The sequence below is a fragment of the Anas acuta genome, chromosome 9 (assembly GCF_963932015.1).
Source record: "Anas acuta chromosome 9, bAnaAcu1.1, whole genome shotgun sequence".
Taxonomy (NCBI): Eukaryota; Metazoa; Chordata; class Aves; order Anseriformes; family Anatidae; genus Anas; species Anas acuta.
This window is the reverse complement of record NC_088987.1, coordinates 19300980-19318711: the sequence shown is the minus strand read 5'-3', so window position 1 is coordinate 19318711 and position 17732 is coordinate 19300980. Positions and strand designations below refer to the sequence as shown.

General features: G+C 35.1%; 1 protein-coding gene across 2 annotated transcripts in view; it reads right to left on the bottom strand.

The window, feature by feature from the left end:
- Positions 1-17732, bottom strand: part of CLSTN2 (calsyntenin 2) — a 350903-nt gene that overhangs the window by 186245 nt on the left and 146926 nt on the right. For both annotated transcript variants that reach the window (XM_068691530.1, XM_068691529.1), the window contains exon 2: positions 17076-17198. Coding sequence is in view for 1 of the 2 variants with exons in the window: in XM_068691529.1 (XP_068547630.1) it covers positions 17076-17198 (123 nt within the window). In the remaining variant the exon portion in view is untranslated. The remainder of the gene's footprint in view (positions 1-17075; positions 17199-17732) is intronic.

Here is a 17732-nt window from a genome sequence, read left to right as displayed (position 1 = left end):
TAAAAGCAACTCTTACTGAGATGATTTCTATAATAGGCTGGTTATTGCTCCCATTCATCTATCCAAACTATTTCTCCTGTTGTTTTGAAACTTATTTAAAAAAGAAAACTATATATATTAGGATTTTTTTAAGTGAGTTAAAAATAAGAAATTGAAAACTCAATTCCCTCACATATTCAAAGATAATATAAAGCTGTTTTGCAGTAGGCATATCACCATGTTAATTTCATGCCAATAAGCTAGAGCTACACTCAATCAAGTAGCTAAAAAGTCATTGCTTTGCAGAACTAGTGTTTTTTCCTCTCAATCCTTGTATTATTTTCTAATCTAAGCATATAAGGTAATGTTAAAAGTGAAGGAAACTAACCTGTGATCTGAATTACTATATTACCAAGACAGTGTAATGTGTGTGTGTGTGTATGTATTTTAAATGTATATGCAGGTTTAATTTTGTCCAAAGGAGAAAAAGAGAAATTTTTAAAATTATGTCTATCATAAACATGTGCAATATACCTACCTATTTTTTACTTATGCATGCTTTCATGGGTTTCCAGTACAAAGAGAATGTCCCCCAAGTTCAGTGTTATGGAAGCGCATAAAAAAGTCAAACCAATTTACAATCCATTAGACTGAAACAAGGAGACATCAAGAGGGAGATCAACTATCCAAAGAAACAGATTAGGGCACCAAGAAGATGACTGAAAGCTGCATAAATAGTAGTACTTAGCAATTTCACATCATTTCAATACACTAGCATCTCCTCCTAAATTACACTCTGCTGAGCCAATTAGCTGGGCAGCTCTTGTGTTTGACATCACAGCAGGAGCAGATGGCAATGAGGGCTCTGCAGCACCAGTGATGTGGCTGAGTGTAAAAGACTGCAGAAGACTAACACTAATGATATATTCACCAAATTTCTGTTTGACCCTCTCCCTCATGATGAAGGTGGCAACCAAATAGAAAAGCTAAAACTTCTATAATCAGGAGTGGAATTAGGACAATATAAAGCACTTCAAAAAAGCCTCCTGGCTAGTACTCCATATGAATCTTTCCTGCCTGAAAGATGTCTGTGATGTGAGTGTAAGGTATCATTCCTTATTCCAACCTACTTCCTTATTTTACCCGTTTATTATAAATTCTTGTTTAACAGAGCCTACATTATGGCTTTTTATTACATTAATGCTTGTGCAGCAATGCCAAAGAAAAAAGGTATTTCAATTTTGTATGCAGTTAGCTCTTACTCTTTATAGAAAATGATTTTGTAATAATAAACGAGATGTACAGAAAACTTGCTTGGATATTGCTTTCTAACTTCTACATTCTTCACACAAAACACTTTTGTCTCTACTTGTCTTGCATAAGAGTATTTCAGTATTTCAAGTAAATCAACAGAATACTTTCAGTATGAATAGCTGCTGACTCCAAGCAGCAGAAACATATGTTTGTGCTAAACATTTGTGTTTATCCCTGCTTAATTACTTCCAAGGTATTTCTGAAACCCTGTTTGACTCTCATAAATTTTCATCAAGATGTAATTAAGTGTTCAATGCATGTTAACTAGATAAGATATAGAGAAAACTATAAGATAAGAACTTACAAGATAAGAGCTATATATGACCAAGTATTGTAATTCAAAATAATCTCTTCCATTGCCAAGAACAGTCTAGCAGATACAGATCTTCCTGGTGGCATAATCAGGTTTGCTGTAATCCTACCGCATTTCATTTATTTCTAATGGCACAGTATTAATGCCATGTTTTCCCTGCTCAGAATAGCAACAATGGTACATAATAAACGAACAAGTGACTTACTGGGTAAATATATTCTAGATTTTCTGTCCACTACAGGGTGAATAGGTATATTGCACATTGAACCAGTTATTGGCACAAAACAAATTGTAAAGAAAAATTTGCCTTTGAAGGGCAAACAAGAAGCACATAGGAGATGAGGATTATGTTCAGCAGTGAGCATGTCTTAGAATAGAATAAATACATTCTCACAAAAAGAATTTAAGAGCTACAGATTCAAGCAAGGAATGCATCAAGGCTCAGGAACATTTGATGACTTGTCAGTACTGCAATAATTATCAATTACAAGAGAATTGCCACGTCCACATCAATTGTGAATAATGAAATTTTTTTCTCCCATACCTTAAAGTATTCTGAAAGCAATATAATTTTAAGTTGATTATATTTTAATTTTAGAAATAATTCTTTTTTTTTATTCCATTCCTTTTATTCCTCCATGTAAATTCTCTTACCAGTTTTATGTAGTTAGATAGCAGTTGCTAGTTCATGAAAACATAATCTTCATTCAAATAAATTCCCCAAATTCCCAATACAACCACAACCAAAGGGAATCTTAAATCCAGTCCATTTTCTTCTGCAAAATGGTGAGTATTTAGGTCATTTAATTTTAGGTATCACATCAGAGAAGCTGTGAGGAGCTCACTTTCCCCACTCAGTGAATGGAGCTCTCTCCAACACCCCACTGCCCAAAAACTGGTTAAGTTCCAGCTCAGAAACTGTCCTCCCTACGTCACCTTTTAGTCTGAGAAATAAGAGTCATGCTGACGTCAGAGAACATATTTAAAATGGCACAACAATTTGATCCATTTAATACAGATGCATCCATCTTCATTTATATGGAGAAGTTGATCCCAAATCATAAAGCAAAATTTCCACACGCCAGCCTATCACCACTGATAAGGTGCCCAACAGTGAAGACTAAGAGACTCTCTAGGTATCTAGGGTAAGGTTAGGTATTTCTAATTGTGGGGTTCTTTTGGCTTTGAATTGTTTCTTCAATTAAAAATTGGCTTAGATTTGATATTAAATTAATATTGCTAGCCCATGTATAGCTTAATATCTGTTTGGAATTTTGAAACAAGGCTTGTCAGAGGCTAGTCTCAGCAACTCTGGAAACTAGCATCCTACAATTCTAGTGAAAAGCTTTTTTTTTTTTTTTTTTTTTCCCCTTCTGCTTTCAATTGCAAAACATAAAAAGCAAAACAGATCAAGTCATAGTCCCAGCAGCAAGACTGTCAGCATTGGCTCCTTTGTTGTTTGTTTTGTGGTGGTCTTGTTTGTTGTATTTTTTAAACTTTTGCTGTTCTGCCACTTCATAATCTATAATTCCTGAAGATCAAAGGAATATGAAAAAGCCAGAAGGGAGAATATGTGCGGTAAAAAGTCCATTATATCTGGTAATAAAATCTTTCTTACCAAAGCTGTTTAAAATTAAAAGTAAATGAGTATATTGCAATTAACCTGAAACAAACACAGATGTCCAACAGCATGACAAGTTTGAATCCCTACCAATCTCTTTCATAATCTCACCTCTAAAAATTTGTTCACAAGAACAATTAACAAGAAAATTAAATCTCACTGAGAATTGAAAGCCCTAAATGAATCAAAGGCAAACAATGCAGCTTCTTCCTAAAGTGGCATTAAACTATTTAAAGACTGTAATTTAAATATTTTAGCAAGTATAACTGTATTATATATGCAGATAGCATAAGTTGTCACATTTAAAAATAGAAAGAGAGGTCTGATATTAGTGTCTACTTATTTTTGATATACTAAAAAAAACACTGAGATAATGACAAAAAAAAGTACTTAGCCGATATTCACTGTCAAGGTTCACAAGGGACATCTGGCCTTTCATGACTATTATGTGATTACAGTCAACACAGAACAAGGTAATGCAATCTGGATATGAACCACTGCCAAGGTGTTCACTCAATACAATCTGGACATTTTGCCATAAGAGTGAACTGTAAGAGCCAGTTTACTGTCAACTGTCTTCAATGTACTTTCTTCTGAATTTTATATGAGTCCATGACACACAAAGGGCATTTATGGCTCATAAAGAAGTTAAAAAATTGACATTAGGGATTTTTTTTTTTTACCATATTTTTAGGCCTCCATTTTTGTGTGTATTCAATGTAGCCATACTAGTTAAGAGTAAAAAGAACGGTTTACACAGAAAACTATGGCTCCTTTTTAAAAGTATGTTATTTTGAAATAAAATTATCATTTCAAAACAAAGAAAGACTTACACAGTACAGTGAAGCTTGTTGCCCTCCTCTACGACTAAGTTAAGAACCAACTGTAAGGTAGAGAACATTGCTAGCTGACTTCAGCCAGGTCACTTCTATACAGATGTTCTGTTTCCTTTCCCTTACCAAGCGGCCTTGTCATTGCCAACACAGACATCCTCCACAAATTCAGAGAAAGTGAGCACCCTGTATTTTCAACAAAATGCTACCACAAGCTCCAATGTCTTCCCAAAGCCTGTCTAGCAATTTAATTTATGAAAAAAATAAAGTAAATTAAAGTAAAAAAACATCCAGCATCATAAAATCACAGGACAATTCAGGCAGGAGGGTACTCAGACAATATCCTGCTCAAGCAGGAGCATCTAGGAGGTCAGGTCAGACCAGGTCACTTAAGGCTCTATGGAGCCTTGAATGTCTATCATGATGGAGATGCTCCAATGTCTGACTGTCCTCCTGGTGAAAAAGTTCTGCCTTATGTCCATCACAAACCTTTCTAGCTTCAATTTGTCGTCTTTCCTTCTCTCACCATAAAGAGCCCAACTCCATCTTCCCAGTCCCTTCCTAAACAGGTGCTGGAGGACTACTGCTGTCTTCCCACAAAGCTGTCTATTCTGCAGGCTGAACAAACTCCATTCCCTCAGTTTCTCTTCATGGAAAAGCGCTCCAGCCTCCTAACCAGAATCATTATGATGACTTCCATATAAAAGCAGGCCCAATTGCCTGTGTACATTTATATGTAACTTCTCTTTTCCAAATTAGGACACAATTTTTATCATGGTGGCCATGATTCAACTTTCATTTTGCCTCTGTTCCTTTAAATTCTTTGTTTGTTTGTTTTTTACTAAGTTTGCATAGTGCAGTTACACAGTTACCTTCATCCAGGAAAAGTGGAATAAACAGAATAGTCTACAAGGAAAAAGCCTCAAAGTACAAAAGCAGAAAAAGAGAAAAGCAAACCTCACCTCAAGACTCCAGTTATCTACTACATTTTGCTTGCAAACTACCTGCATTAAGTGCGTATCTATTTTGTATACCATAACACCTAATGGGACATGATTTAATTTTTTTTTTAAACCAATTTGAACAGTCTTTTATGTGGATAGTAAATTCAAGATGCACCACAAAAAATAATAGGAGCTAACCATTTAAGAGAAAAAGGCAGTTTACACCTCCTTTCTGCCAGGGTCCTTCTCATACCCAGCACAAGCAACATAATGGTGACTGAAACAGCTGAAATAAGGATCCCAACAAGTGAGCAGATCAGCTGTATTTTACCAGTGTTAGTATTTCCACATGCTGTGGCTACATTAGGGCCATCCACCCTCCGTGAATTAGCAGGTATCTGCTGATATAGGCAATTTCTTTTTTTGAAGTCTCTTGAGCCCTCCTATAACAAAATTCCAGAAGCATGAAAAACTAGGTTTTATAGTAGTAGCCCCATTGTTCTTAATACGTGTTCTTAAAAAGAACAACAAATCCTTGCAATATTGCCGTCAGCTTCTTGCTGTCCCCCTGTATCTCAGTGGGATCAGTACCTTTCATAACATCCCGGTGACACTTCCCTATGCATTTAACATGAGAAGAAAATACCTTGAAGACACTTTTTTGTTTCTTTACATCATGAGCTCTGTTTTCATAGTAAATAAGTCTGTTCTAACTCTTTATATTAAATCTATAAAAGCCAAGAGTAGATATAAAACTACTCAATGAGTTTATCTTATTTATTCCATGTTTTCAGTAAAAACAAATGAACGATACAAACAAACGCATGCATAGAAGAAGCTTATTTTCTTCTACACATTACAGAACCCCAAAACTAAGCATTCATGTAATGAAATTTCTTGGTAATTTGCCTACCTCACTGCCAGGGAGCTGCTAGTGCCCATGGCAGCCATACAGACAGAGCTGTGCAGCCACCATGATATACATCTCTAACAGGATTGTTAGCTCAGGTTCAGCATCCACGCTAATCCAATTGCATGGGCTGCATCTACTCCAAACATGGTACATACATATCATAAAAGATTATGGGAGGAAAAAAGAGTGACATCTGAGGAGAGTAAATCCTTCTTGTGCTTGGTGTTGCAAAAGACTATGTTCAGTGCTGCATGGTTTTGTGACACAAGCATTTATAACTTTTTTAATAGTCTAAACACACAGTAGAAAGGACAGCAGCGGAAATCCTAGGTCAAGAGAACAAATGGGCTTGATCCATTTCACACAGCCAGAAGCAGGAGATTTGAGTAGAAAATCAATGCCCTAAACTACCTGCCCAGAGTTGAATTCTTTGTACTCTCCTTCCCCCTCTTGTTTCATAAAAGTAGCATCACATGCATTTTTCAGGCTAGCAAGGATGGGAAGCAGCTGAGCTTACAGACTATTGTGAGCACTTATTCCAGTCCAGTAAAGCAACACTGATGGAGCTGTGATTGGAAAATGTCTGGGTTAAAGGAAAGATGGTGAGAACATCTGAGAAGGCCCAAAGCCAATTGCTGACCAATAAGCAAAATGAAGTCTAATGTCTAATAATGACCTACTTAGGCTGGTTTTTTTTTGGTTTACTTTTAATATTTAGAAACCACTTTGAACAAACTGCATGTTCCTCTTCTGCAGTGCATTAACTCCAGTAGTTCCACTCTGGGGACTACATTTTAACATGTAATTTTTCCAACTAATTTAGCCTATTGATTTCATTTTTAAAGCAAACTGGAATCCTGTAGTGCCAGTTTTTTTGTGGTAAACTTCTAAGTGGTGAAAATTCCAAATCCACTTTGTTATGTTACTGAAACTTCACTGTATTATAAAGATCATTCCAAGCCTGCATAACTAATACTCCATGCCTTTATAAATGATTTATTTTTTAATTCATAATTCTTCACTTAAGGATATGACAACATAGGAAACACAGAAAGAACTGAAGGAGGCAGATGTAATTGCATTATTGTTCCAACCAAGGAAGGAATGAAAGTGTAAAGAGAGAGTCAAGTGGAAGTTGTATTATTAGACTCAGAGTAGTAGCTTATTCCTTCCCTTGGGCCCTCACACTACTTATTTCAGCCCTCCCTAAGAGTCCTTTATGTTATTGGAGTACTAGAAGGAAAGATGGCCACAAATTTTTAATGCCCAAATTGACATACCCCAGAAAGCAAAAATGGAAGGATCAAGATGACTACTTGACTACTTAATTGAATACCAAATAATAAAGAAAAAAATTAACACTAGTAACATTCTTGTTTCTTTCAACCTTTTCATTGCCATGTTACATGACTCTGAGTTATGTTTACTATTGTCACTTTTCAAGTAACTCAATTTATGTCAACAAATGCTTAAAAAATGCTTGTTTGCACCTGAAATTGTCACAACTTATTCAACTATGATATTCACTGCAAGCACAATAACAAAGACATCTAACTACAGTGGATTTTTGTGACTTTATTTCCATCTACTTACACATACTTGGCAAGCATCGATTTTAATAAGTTATGAGTCTCTTTTAACCCAAGGTAGCCCTCAGTGTCACTCATGCTATAACAACAAAATTATTCCTCAGCATTTTTAACCCAAAACAGAGAAATTAGAGGCCAATATTTATTTAACTGAATTATGTGTGCTGTAAATCAGCATGAGACTGTTACTACCAAATAGAAATTATATTCTTAAAATCATAAGTTCACTGACTAATCTGTTACATGAACTTAGGAGTGTCTTTAAATCTCAAAAGTCCCACTTTAAAATGTTTGAAGTCATTCGACACAGAAGGCAAAATGCTACATATTTTCTATGGTACTTTACATCTCCTGAATCTAAATTCAGAGCTGAGAAAACACCACTGATTTTAGAGAGCTAGGGAAGCGTGTAAAATCCATGCTTAAGTACATAGCGAAAATTACTTTGCAAAAGCAAGTCAATCTTAATTCACATTCTTGTGAAGGAAACATAGGTTAAAACAGTACCTCAATGAAATAAATGACTTTCTGCATCTTTTTTTTTTTTTTTTTAAGGCATAATTCATTGAAATAACTTCATATTTCATCTGCAAATTTAGATATATTGTTTTAATATATATAAATATAAGCAGATAATTGGATTGGTTACAGACATTGTATGTTCCTGTGTCCTTACAGATGGACACTGTCAGCACAGAGGACAAATTGCTACAGTACCACTGAGTTTAGCTCTACTAATTCAAGATTTAACATCTATTAGAAATGTCTCTTAAAAAGGTGTTTTAGTGATATTTTTATATACCCTGTATTATCTTCAGAAGTTTGTTGAGATACAGCACATATTTTTATCAATTCAGAATTGTTGACAGTTTAAAAATTTCTTGATGTTTCTATTTAACTTTCTAATAGTCACATTAACACCTTTATAAATAGACAAGTAAAATGTAAACAAACATCGAAATTCCTGGAATTCCATAACTGAAGCATTGGCCAAAACATTTAGTATTAAATGCGAATGTTCCTGGATGGATACCTTGCTTTTCAAGTCACAGTCAAATGCTATGGTCACCGAAGAAAAAGAAAGTGCATTAAAATCCATGGCCCATTTCTAGAAAACATAAATTACTGTAATGTCAACAAGGTAAGTATACTATGACTAACAGTATAATTTCATAGAAATAATGGGTCATTGTGAATGTGGTTTTCTGGAATTTTCTATAAAATTTGTCTGATAAATTTTGTCTGATTAAGAAAATTTATGATTCCTACATTAATGCATTAATGTGTGTGTTCTTTTCTTTTTGTTTGTTTGTTTTTTTGTTTGTTTGTTTGTTTTTGTTTGTTTTTTTTTGTTTGTTTTTTTAGGATTTAGGAACCTGCAAGGTGTTAGGAACAGCAGAAAGAAAACTGCATCTCTCAGTATCCTGTTATGGACAGGGCTGCAGGAAACAGTTAATTCCCACAATTCATTTGAATTTGACAGAGAACTTTGCTACTTTGAATAGAATTGTTTGGCTTTTTCATTTTCTTTAAGGAAGTACTTTTTTGTTGTTGTTTGTTTGTGTTTTGTTTTGTTTTGTTTTTTTAACTGGATTATCTTGTAATCACTAGCCATAGTTCTGATGGTGACATTAACAAGCTGCTAAAATTTTGATTTTTTTGATTAAACCTAAAGGTATTCACACAACAAGGCTTCATTAGTTTCAAAGGAGGTGTGTGATAAAATCTATATCCATAGTTACAGCCTAACAGTACCTACCGATTTTGGGACCTACAGGTCTATTGGTTCTAGCCCAGAACTTTAATGACAGCTGCTATTTTCCTGGCAACTTCACTAATAACCTGTTTTAATTAAATAGTCGATTAATTAGTTAGCATGACACTGCAGCATCAAAAAATGACAAATTCCTCCTCTGTCTTCATGTACACATTTGCACATCCACTGTAATATTCTGCCCGAATTTTACAAAGATCAAGTTTTATTTATATTAAAAAGATATATATTCAAAACAGTTCAAATTTACTTCAAAGCAATAAGCATAAAAATTCTATTTCTATCCATAAGCCTAAAAGCCCAAATGAATATGATCAAAGCATAATTACTTGGTTACTTTACTTGCTTCTTTCTGACTTCACATAATTTATCATATTTAGGTATAGTAAATACGGTCTATTTCCACCATTCTCATTCATTACTGTTTTTGTCTGCCAGAAGCATCTTTCCTTACTGTCCATGCATTAAAGACTGAATTTCTTCCTAGCCACATACTCCTACAATGACAGACCACTCAGCAGCTACTAGGAGTTTTATCAGAACAGCCTGAGTTCTTGAACCTTTAGTCTTCATTTGAAACTTGTGACCTACTTTTTTCAGTACTGTCAAAATGAATATGAAAGGCTATTAAGCCTAATTGGCAAAAACTTCAAGAGGAAAAAACTTCAAGAGGAAAAAACAAAACTTTCACCTCTGAATTTCATGGACTAACCAACAGAGGTCACTGTCAGAGTGATATTTTTTGGTGTGTTCTTAATCAGAGGTCTGAGCATCTATCACCCTAACTTTACTGGATGGCAAACAGCACCCTCAGGTCAAAGCTGAGCTGACTGTGCTGCTGCCAATCTTTTATTTTACCTTAGGTCATGATCACAATGATGAGATTCTATTTTTGCTTTTAAAGGCTACAGTCTTAGCTAATTAAACTGCATTAATAAATCACCTGCTGAATTTTTAAACTTCTGTTTTTGAATTTTACATTCATTACAAATGACAGCAATACTCCATGGGTTAACTTACAGTTCAGATTTTTTGATCATGCATCATCTTCACAGTGAAATATTTAACACCAACAAATTCTGGGCATTATGAAACTGACAGCATGTTTTACATCTTGCCAGTAGTGAGATTTAAAAAAGACAGTATTCCAAGACACAATTTGAACAATAATTTCCCTGTTTTTTGTACCAAAAAGACTGTTTATGTTATCAATGCCACTGCTTATCAATAAAGGTAAATAAGCAAACAAGAAGAATGGACGCTGCACATTTTCAAGCAGAGAAACAGGATTTTGCGTTCAAGCCCCTGGGTGTAAGCAGACTGATAACTAATGGATTTTGCTGTGGTGCTGTTCAGAATACACACTCCTATGAGCTGCCAAAATAAGAAAGATGATTCGGAAGAGTTTGTGGATGTAATCTGTAGCTTAGTGAATATTCAGACATCCTTCTTTGGTGGCTTTATTGTCTACTCATCCTTTACAGTGATTTTAGCAAAGCCAAAATGGTTGTCAGAGACTGGGACTCCATCTGCAAAAGAAGTCTGATTTGCAATTGTTTCTGAGATAGAGTACCTGTGTTTGCCCAGTAAGACACTGGCCTTTTTCAAAAAGGCTGTCTGTAAATCTATCTAGAACGTAAGAGCAGCTTCAGACTGAATGGGTCCAACTTACAGTGATAAAATTACCCAGTTTATACTTGGTGGAACACACTTCACTCATGCAATTGTATCAGCCTAATAATGGTGATACAGTGAAGAGTTAGGCTGTTCACTTTCAAGGTGAAAAGGGCATTCATCATCTCATTGCTCTCAAAGTCACCTCCTATTTCTCTGCTTCCCTTCTCTATCAGTAACACAATGGACAGCTGAAGCTCCTGTGCTGTTTAAGATGCTCACGGTGCTTTCAGGGAGTGACATAAAAGGTTGTTGCTGCACAAAAGAATGGCAATAATCTCCTCTGCCTATCCACGGTGGATAGGACAAAAACTAATGGGCTAAAATTGCAGCACAGAAAGTTCAGGTTAGGCATCACAAAAAACTATGAGCACAGTAAAGTGTGGAATAGACTGCCCAGGAAATCTGTTGCATTTCTGTCACTACAGATTTTTATGGTTAGGACAGAAAACTATCAGGAATGACACCGATATAATAGGTCCTGCCTTGGGTAGGAGGATGGACTGAAGACATCCTGAGGTTCCTTTTAGCTCCATTTTTGCACAATACTAATGAAACGGTGTTGCTGTAATTAAAACATAGACAGGTGTCCTTTCCAAATAGCCTTCCAAAATACTCCAGCATTCTGTGAGGTTTTCTTACCATCACAAAAATGGACCACTGTCAAATCAGCTCAGCTGATCTCATGATCTCAGCATGATCTCATCCTTGTTTCTAGCTAAACCACCCCTAAGCCTGAAAGTCAAATCCTAGAAGTGATTTCCAGCTGAACCTGCAGGTTGGTGCAAGTCTAATTAAATTTATGTTCCTTCTTTTTAAGAGTTCTGTTTAATTTTTTTTTTTTTTTTTGTTTGTTTTACTTATTTTACGATTCATCCAATGGATTTTGCTAGAGAGTAACAAAGCTCATTCTACAGTTAATGCTATACTGCTTAAGAAGACAGACTAGGCCTAACCTGTATCTACAGGACTTGCAGTTTATTCATGGTTATTTTGTGGTACCCTGCATAAGGCTGCGTCCCGGGTGTTAATGGCATTTAGACATTCACAACAGTATTTTAAAAATTCCCTTTATAACTAGAATCCAGCAAAAATGTGCTTGCATTAAAAATAAAAATACGAAATAAAAAATGAGCATACTAATTCCATGAAAATTCCAAGAACTACAGTTTTACATGTACACTGATTATTGTGCAATTCACAATAAATTCTTAAGACCAAAGACAGTCGTTGCAATATTGTGAAATTCTTCATGCTCCAGTCATGAAAGAGGCTGATCGTATCAGGTAACTAGCATTTTCACAGGCCAGCTTAGGAATTTTCTAAATCTCCTGTTAGTCCTCCCTGGAAACACAGACCTGCTGAGGTGGCAACCACACAGATTTCTTTCTCCTGTCGTCACTCTTGATTTCAAAAATATGACAAAGGAGAAAAAAACTGTGCTGACTGAAGGCATTTTCTCTTGTGACAACTCTGTGAACAGGGACTTGACATGCATGATAATGTGTGTATTACCAGAATGCATTGACAAGATTTACCTCAGTAGCCTTGGAGAAAAAATTGTTAAAATATGTTCTAACTAAGTTAAAGCTTCCATAAAGGAAAACAGAAAAAGACCAGGTCTATGCCACAACTAACATTTTAACTAAAAACTAAGAATATAAGAACTGGTATAGAAAGCAAACAGAAGCACTGGGGGGCAGATAAGAATCACAGATGAATATCAAATGTGTCTTAATAAATTAGTTCTGCTTTTGTTCCTAGTAACTCAGCAGCTATCAGGTGAAAGATACTTTGCTTAGATGCAACATATGAAGTGTGTAAGCCACCTGTGCACCAGGGTAATGGACAGGAGCAATGCAATCTGTACTTTGCTCAAAGGATCCTTGATAATAAACAGCTCAGAACTGGAAAACCTGCACTATTTCCAGGCTCCTATTGCTGAACTAAGAGATCTTACACTGAGTGGTACAAACAGCCCTTCCTGGTTCCTTTAAGCCAGGGCAGTACAGTGGACCTGTGCTTTCTTTTGCACAAAAAATAGCATAATCTCATTCTCCACTGGCACCTGTTATTGGTAGCACAAATCTTTATATCACAGAATCACAGAATTTTCTAGGTTGGAAGAGACCTCAAGATCATCGAGTCCAACCTCTGACCTAAAACTAACAGTCCCCACTAAACCATATCCCTAAGCTCTACATCTAAACGTCTTTTGAAGACTTCCAGGGATGGTGACTCCACCACCTCCCTGGGCAGCCCGTTCCAATGCCTAACAACCCTTTCAGTAAAGAAATTCTATCATCATTATATCATCATATAATCATATCATCATTATAATCTTAGACCACTGTGTTGGCATATCCACAGATATCCCATATAACTTTGTTTTATAAAGCAGAATGCAGATTTAATTTGGAGACAAAACACAGCGAAGTTTATATTCTCTGACCTGTGGCCCCAGTGCACTCATTTTGAGGCAACACTTTCTGCCTCAACACTTGTCCACCTCTTTTCTGAAGCTGCCCTTACTTTGGCCATAAATGCAAGGATTTCCACACTTCCTTACTTCCACAAGTTTGGCAGAGTCCCAAAGGACTATGCCCTCACTGGGAATATATATATATATATATATATATAAATATGGAATATATCATAGAATCATATGTATAAATTAAATAAATGTATAGAATAACTGTGCATTTTACCTACTCTGACCTGTCACCCTGTAGTGATAAACCCTGTAATTTGCCTGTCATTTATGGAAGATGAACACTTAAAAGAGAAAGCATGAAGAAAAGAAGAAAGATTATACTGTCCATATAACACCTGGCTATGCACCTACAGAGGTATTTCCTCGGAATATCAACTTGATGGCTAACAGAGCTTTTTTTTTTTTTTTTTTTTTGTCAATAGTTGACTTTTATATTTCTATGGAACTTATACCCGGATGAAATCTGAAAGGATAATATAGCAATTTGGTAGGCAGTTTGTTTCTTTACATACATACTGGTATTACTGAGAACAAATGCCTCCTTATATAAGCCAACACAAGTATTGATGAACAGCCAAAACTCTGCAAGTAAACTATTGCAGCAGCTGTAGCTCTAAAGGAAGAAGACCCATACATTTAGGCTTAATATAGTTTATCCAAGGAAGTCTAAGTAGGTATCCAAGCTTATAGGTCAGAAACTTTGCCCTGATATGATAAATTCTTGAATCTGAGACCATTTTTAAAAAACAATTCATGGAAAAGTCTTTTGAAAGATTAAAAATTTAAATTTTTTTTACAAAATAGGTGGATAAAATACAAAAAAAAAAAATACATTAGTAGGGCAATGGGGAAGGAACAGTTGGAGCTCTGATTCTCTTGTACCATTGAAGACCAATATATTACATTGTAAAAGTTTCCCACACCTAAAAAAAATATGGCCATAGAACAAACTCCAAATTAAAATACTATCAAATGTAGAGCTAGTGAATACTATTAATGTGTACAGCTGTGCGCATTTTCAGTTTGCTCCTACTAAACACATTACACAAATTGAATTTTACTTAAAGAGCTATAATAATGTTATGGATGTTATGAAGCCAAATAAAATTACCTGATATTAAATAGTAAATTTAAAACAGAAATAAGAAGAAATGTTACTCCAACAATTAAAAAGGCAAGAACCTTTAAAACAAAACCACACAAAGGTATTTCAAAACAGACAGGGAATCCAGGTCCTTTGAGGAAATTAAGGGTTCAATAATTATTATAATGTTACAACTGGATTGCAGATCATGAGGTCAAAAGCACATTACTACCTGGAAATAAGTTGAAATATTAATGTCAGTGATACACACCAAGTATTTTCCATTCCAAATCCTATAGTGCTTCTTAAAATATGAATAGAATTAATAAATGAAGAAGTTAAATTAAAAAAAAAGAAGTCAGTAAACAGTTTGAAGAAGTATCACTGGAAACAGCACGATTAACATCTCTATAAGGTTCCCAAGGGAATGCAAATGAAAGAAGCAAATGAGATGGACTGCAGACACATGAAAAGGATATCTTTTCATTATGAATTGATCTTTATTCCTAAATAACTGTAGCTGAAGATTTCACAACGAGATGAAATCCTTGCTGAAATAAACTTACGTTTACTGTGTTTCACACAAACATTTGGAAAAATGAATTGCATATAAATGTGAAAGTTAGCATTAAGGAAAATAAATAAAAAATTACTCAAATACATTATAGAGCAATAGAATCATCTAGGTGGGAAGAGACCTTCACAGAATGTTAGGAATAGGAAGGGACCATGACAGATCATCTAGTCCAATCCCCATGCCGGCGCAGGAACGCCTAGATCAGGTCACAGGGAAACACATGGAACCCTATCATTGGATGTCACCACGAAGAGCCTTGCTCCATCCTCCTGACACTCACCCTTTACATATTTGTAAACATTAATAAGGTCACCCTTCAGTCTTTTCCAAGCAAAAGAGACCCGGCTCCTTCAGCCTTTCTTCGTAAGAGGGGTGCTCCACTACCTTAATCATCTTTGTGGCTCTGCACTGGACTCTCTCAATCAGTTCCCTGTCCTTGAACTGAGGGGCCCAGAACTGGACGCAATAGTCCAGACTGTGGAAAACAGCTTATCATTTGAAGTCCCATTCCACAGTTTTTGTTTTAAAATATGGTAGTTTCTTTATAAATGCATAAAAAAATATTTGGAAAAAAATATATATTTTTTTTCCCTTTGCTTAAAATAATAGTTACTGAATCACGAATCAAGATACCTTATCCTGAGAATCTTTCTATGAAACACTCCTGTCCTAATTATAATTAGCATGTCCCAGATAGGGGCTTGTCTACTTACCTCTGAATGCACATTGATTATGCCTCCATTAGCAAGTAATTCGGTGCCATAGAAACTGATATGTGGACAAAAGTCTTTGGTGCTCAGGTTGTGTCTGTGTATATATGCTGCCTGAGGCTTTCACCTCTGACTGAATTTAGTCAAGTCCTCTGCACTGAATATCCCCCCTGCACATATGTTTGAGGAAAAAATGTTCTGCAAAACCAAGAACCTGGGGGGGCCAATCTTGATATTAAAATTAGGTTCAGTATATAAAAACATTTGTGAATCCCTGTCTTGCATGGAATGAGTTTATGCCAGTATATACTTTATGCCCGTATATGCCAGAAAATAGCTAATAACAATACTGAGATGCTGCTGTAAAATGCTTTTTGGACCAAGTATTGTGACTTATTGCTTACTGATTATAACTGTATTCCACAAGAGCATTCTAAGGATATTAATCTTCCTCAGTTCCTTTCCTTATACAAGATGAACATTCTTAAACAATTTTTTATTTTTTTTAAAGCATCATTTTAGGATCTCAGTACAGCTGTGAAGCATTAACATTTTCCCATCTCCTTAAAATAAATATTCTTAATGAAACAGGGAATTTAAGAGAAAATTTGTTTGATGTGCAAAAGTACTCTTTGCTGCTTAAGTATATAGTATGAAAGAATAAGTATCAGGAAAATAGGCTTTATAAACGTCTGTAAGACATTCATCTAGCATACAGTAATCTTCATACAAATCTTCAAAATCTCCATTAAATTTTCTGCCCAAGTCTTGACAGTTATAAAGTACTAATGTAGTTAACATAAGATTTCAGCACCTTTAAATAATTGTCACATAATTTGCCTATAGCCAGGTTTAGGTCATGGAGTGGAACAGGAAGAGAAGAACAAATGCTGTTATTTCTAAACAGAACTAAATACATATTATTACTTTAGGCAATTGTAATTATTAGTTTCTATAAAAGTGAATTCAAATTTAATTATATGATTCCTGTGTTTTCATTAAAAAATGTTGATAGTGCATGCCTGCTCTTTTACACTGTTTACAATCACTTCTGCTTAACAACAAATGAGCAGACACATTCATTGTAAAAGACATCTCATTGCAGGGTCTATGGTTAAGTCCTGAGTACTCAAATACAGCCTCTAAACACATCCTTCAGATTACATTCTTCCTGCACCACAGATTAATTCCTTAATGCTAATAACTTTATAATGCAGTCCATAAGCTTAAATGCTACTGCTAATGCATATTCCTACCTGCAAAGGGAACAGGTGCGTCTTTATCCAAAGCAACAAGAGGAGGATCCAAAATTACAGTGTCATTATTTTCGGTTATGATTCCATGGTATGATGTCTCAATCCAGGGTTTATGTTTGTTCACTAGAGAAGAAAAAATAGTATGCCTAATTAATTTGATTAATGTTTACATACAATTAGTTTATTATTTTTTAAAAGAGAAATCATTTAATATATATCTAATATTACTCTAAATCTGCTTACTAGATCCCAAGATTTTAAAAACATTCAAATACGAAAACAAAATGATACGTATATTGTACCACAATTCACTGACAAGAAAACAACACTTACAGACGTCCCTCCAATTAAGACATTAAAAATATTTTGAAAATTGGCTGTTTATTTTTGATGTGTTCCCAAGTGTCAGACGTAATTAGGGTCAGAGACACTTTTGACGGAATTGTTTTCAGCTGCAAAACTAATGCAAGAGAAAGAATGTTCAAAGAAACACAACTCTTGTCAAGAATCAAGAGGTAAGCAGAACGGATGTGAGAATATTGTACTCCCAGTCGACTTCTCATTCAATGTTTGTGGAAAAAAATCTAAAATGACCTGCATCTTGTAGAGAAAAAAAAAAAAAAGTTTATTAATTTTAATCACTAATCAAAGTAACCA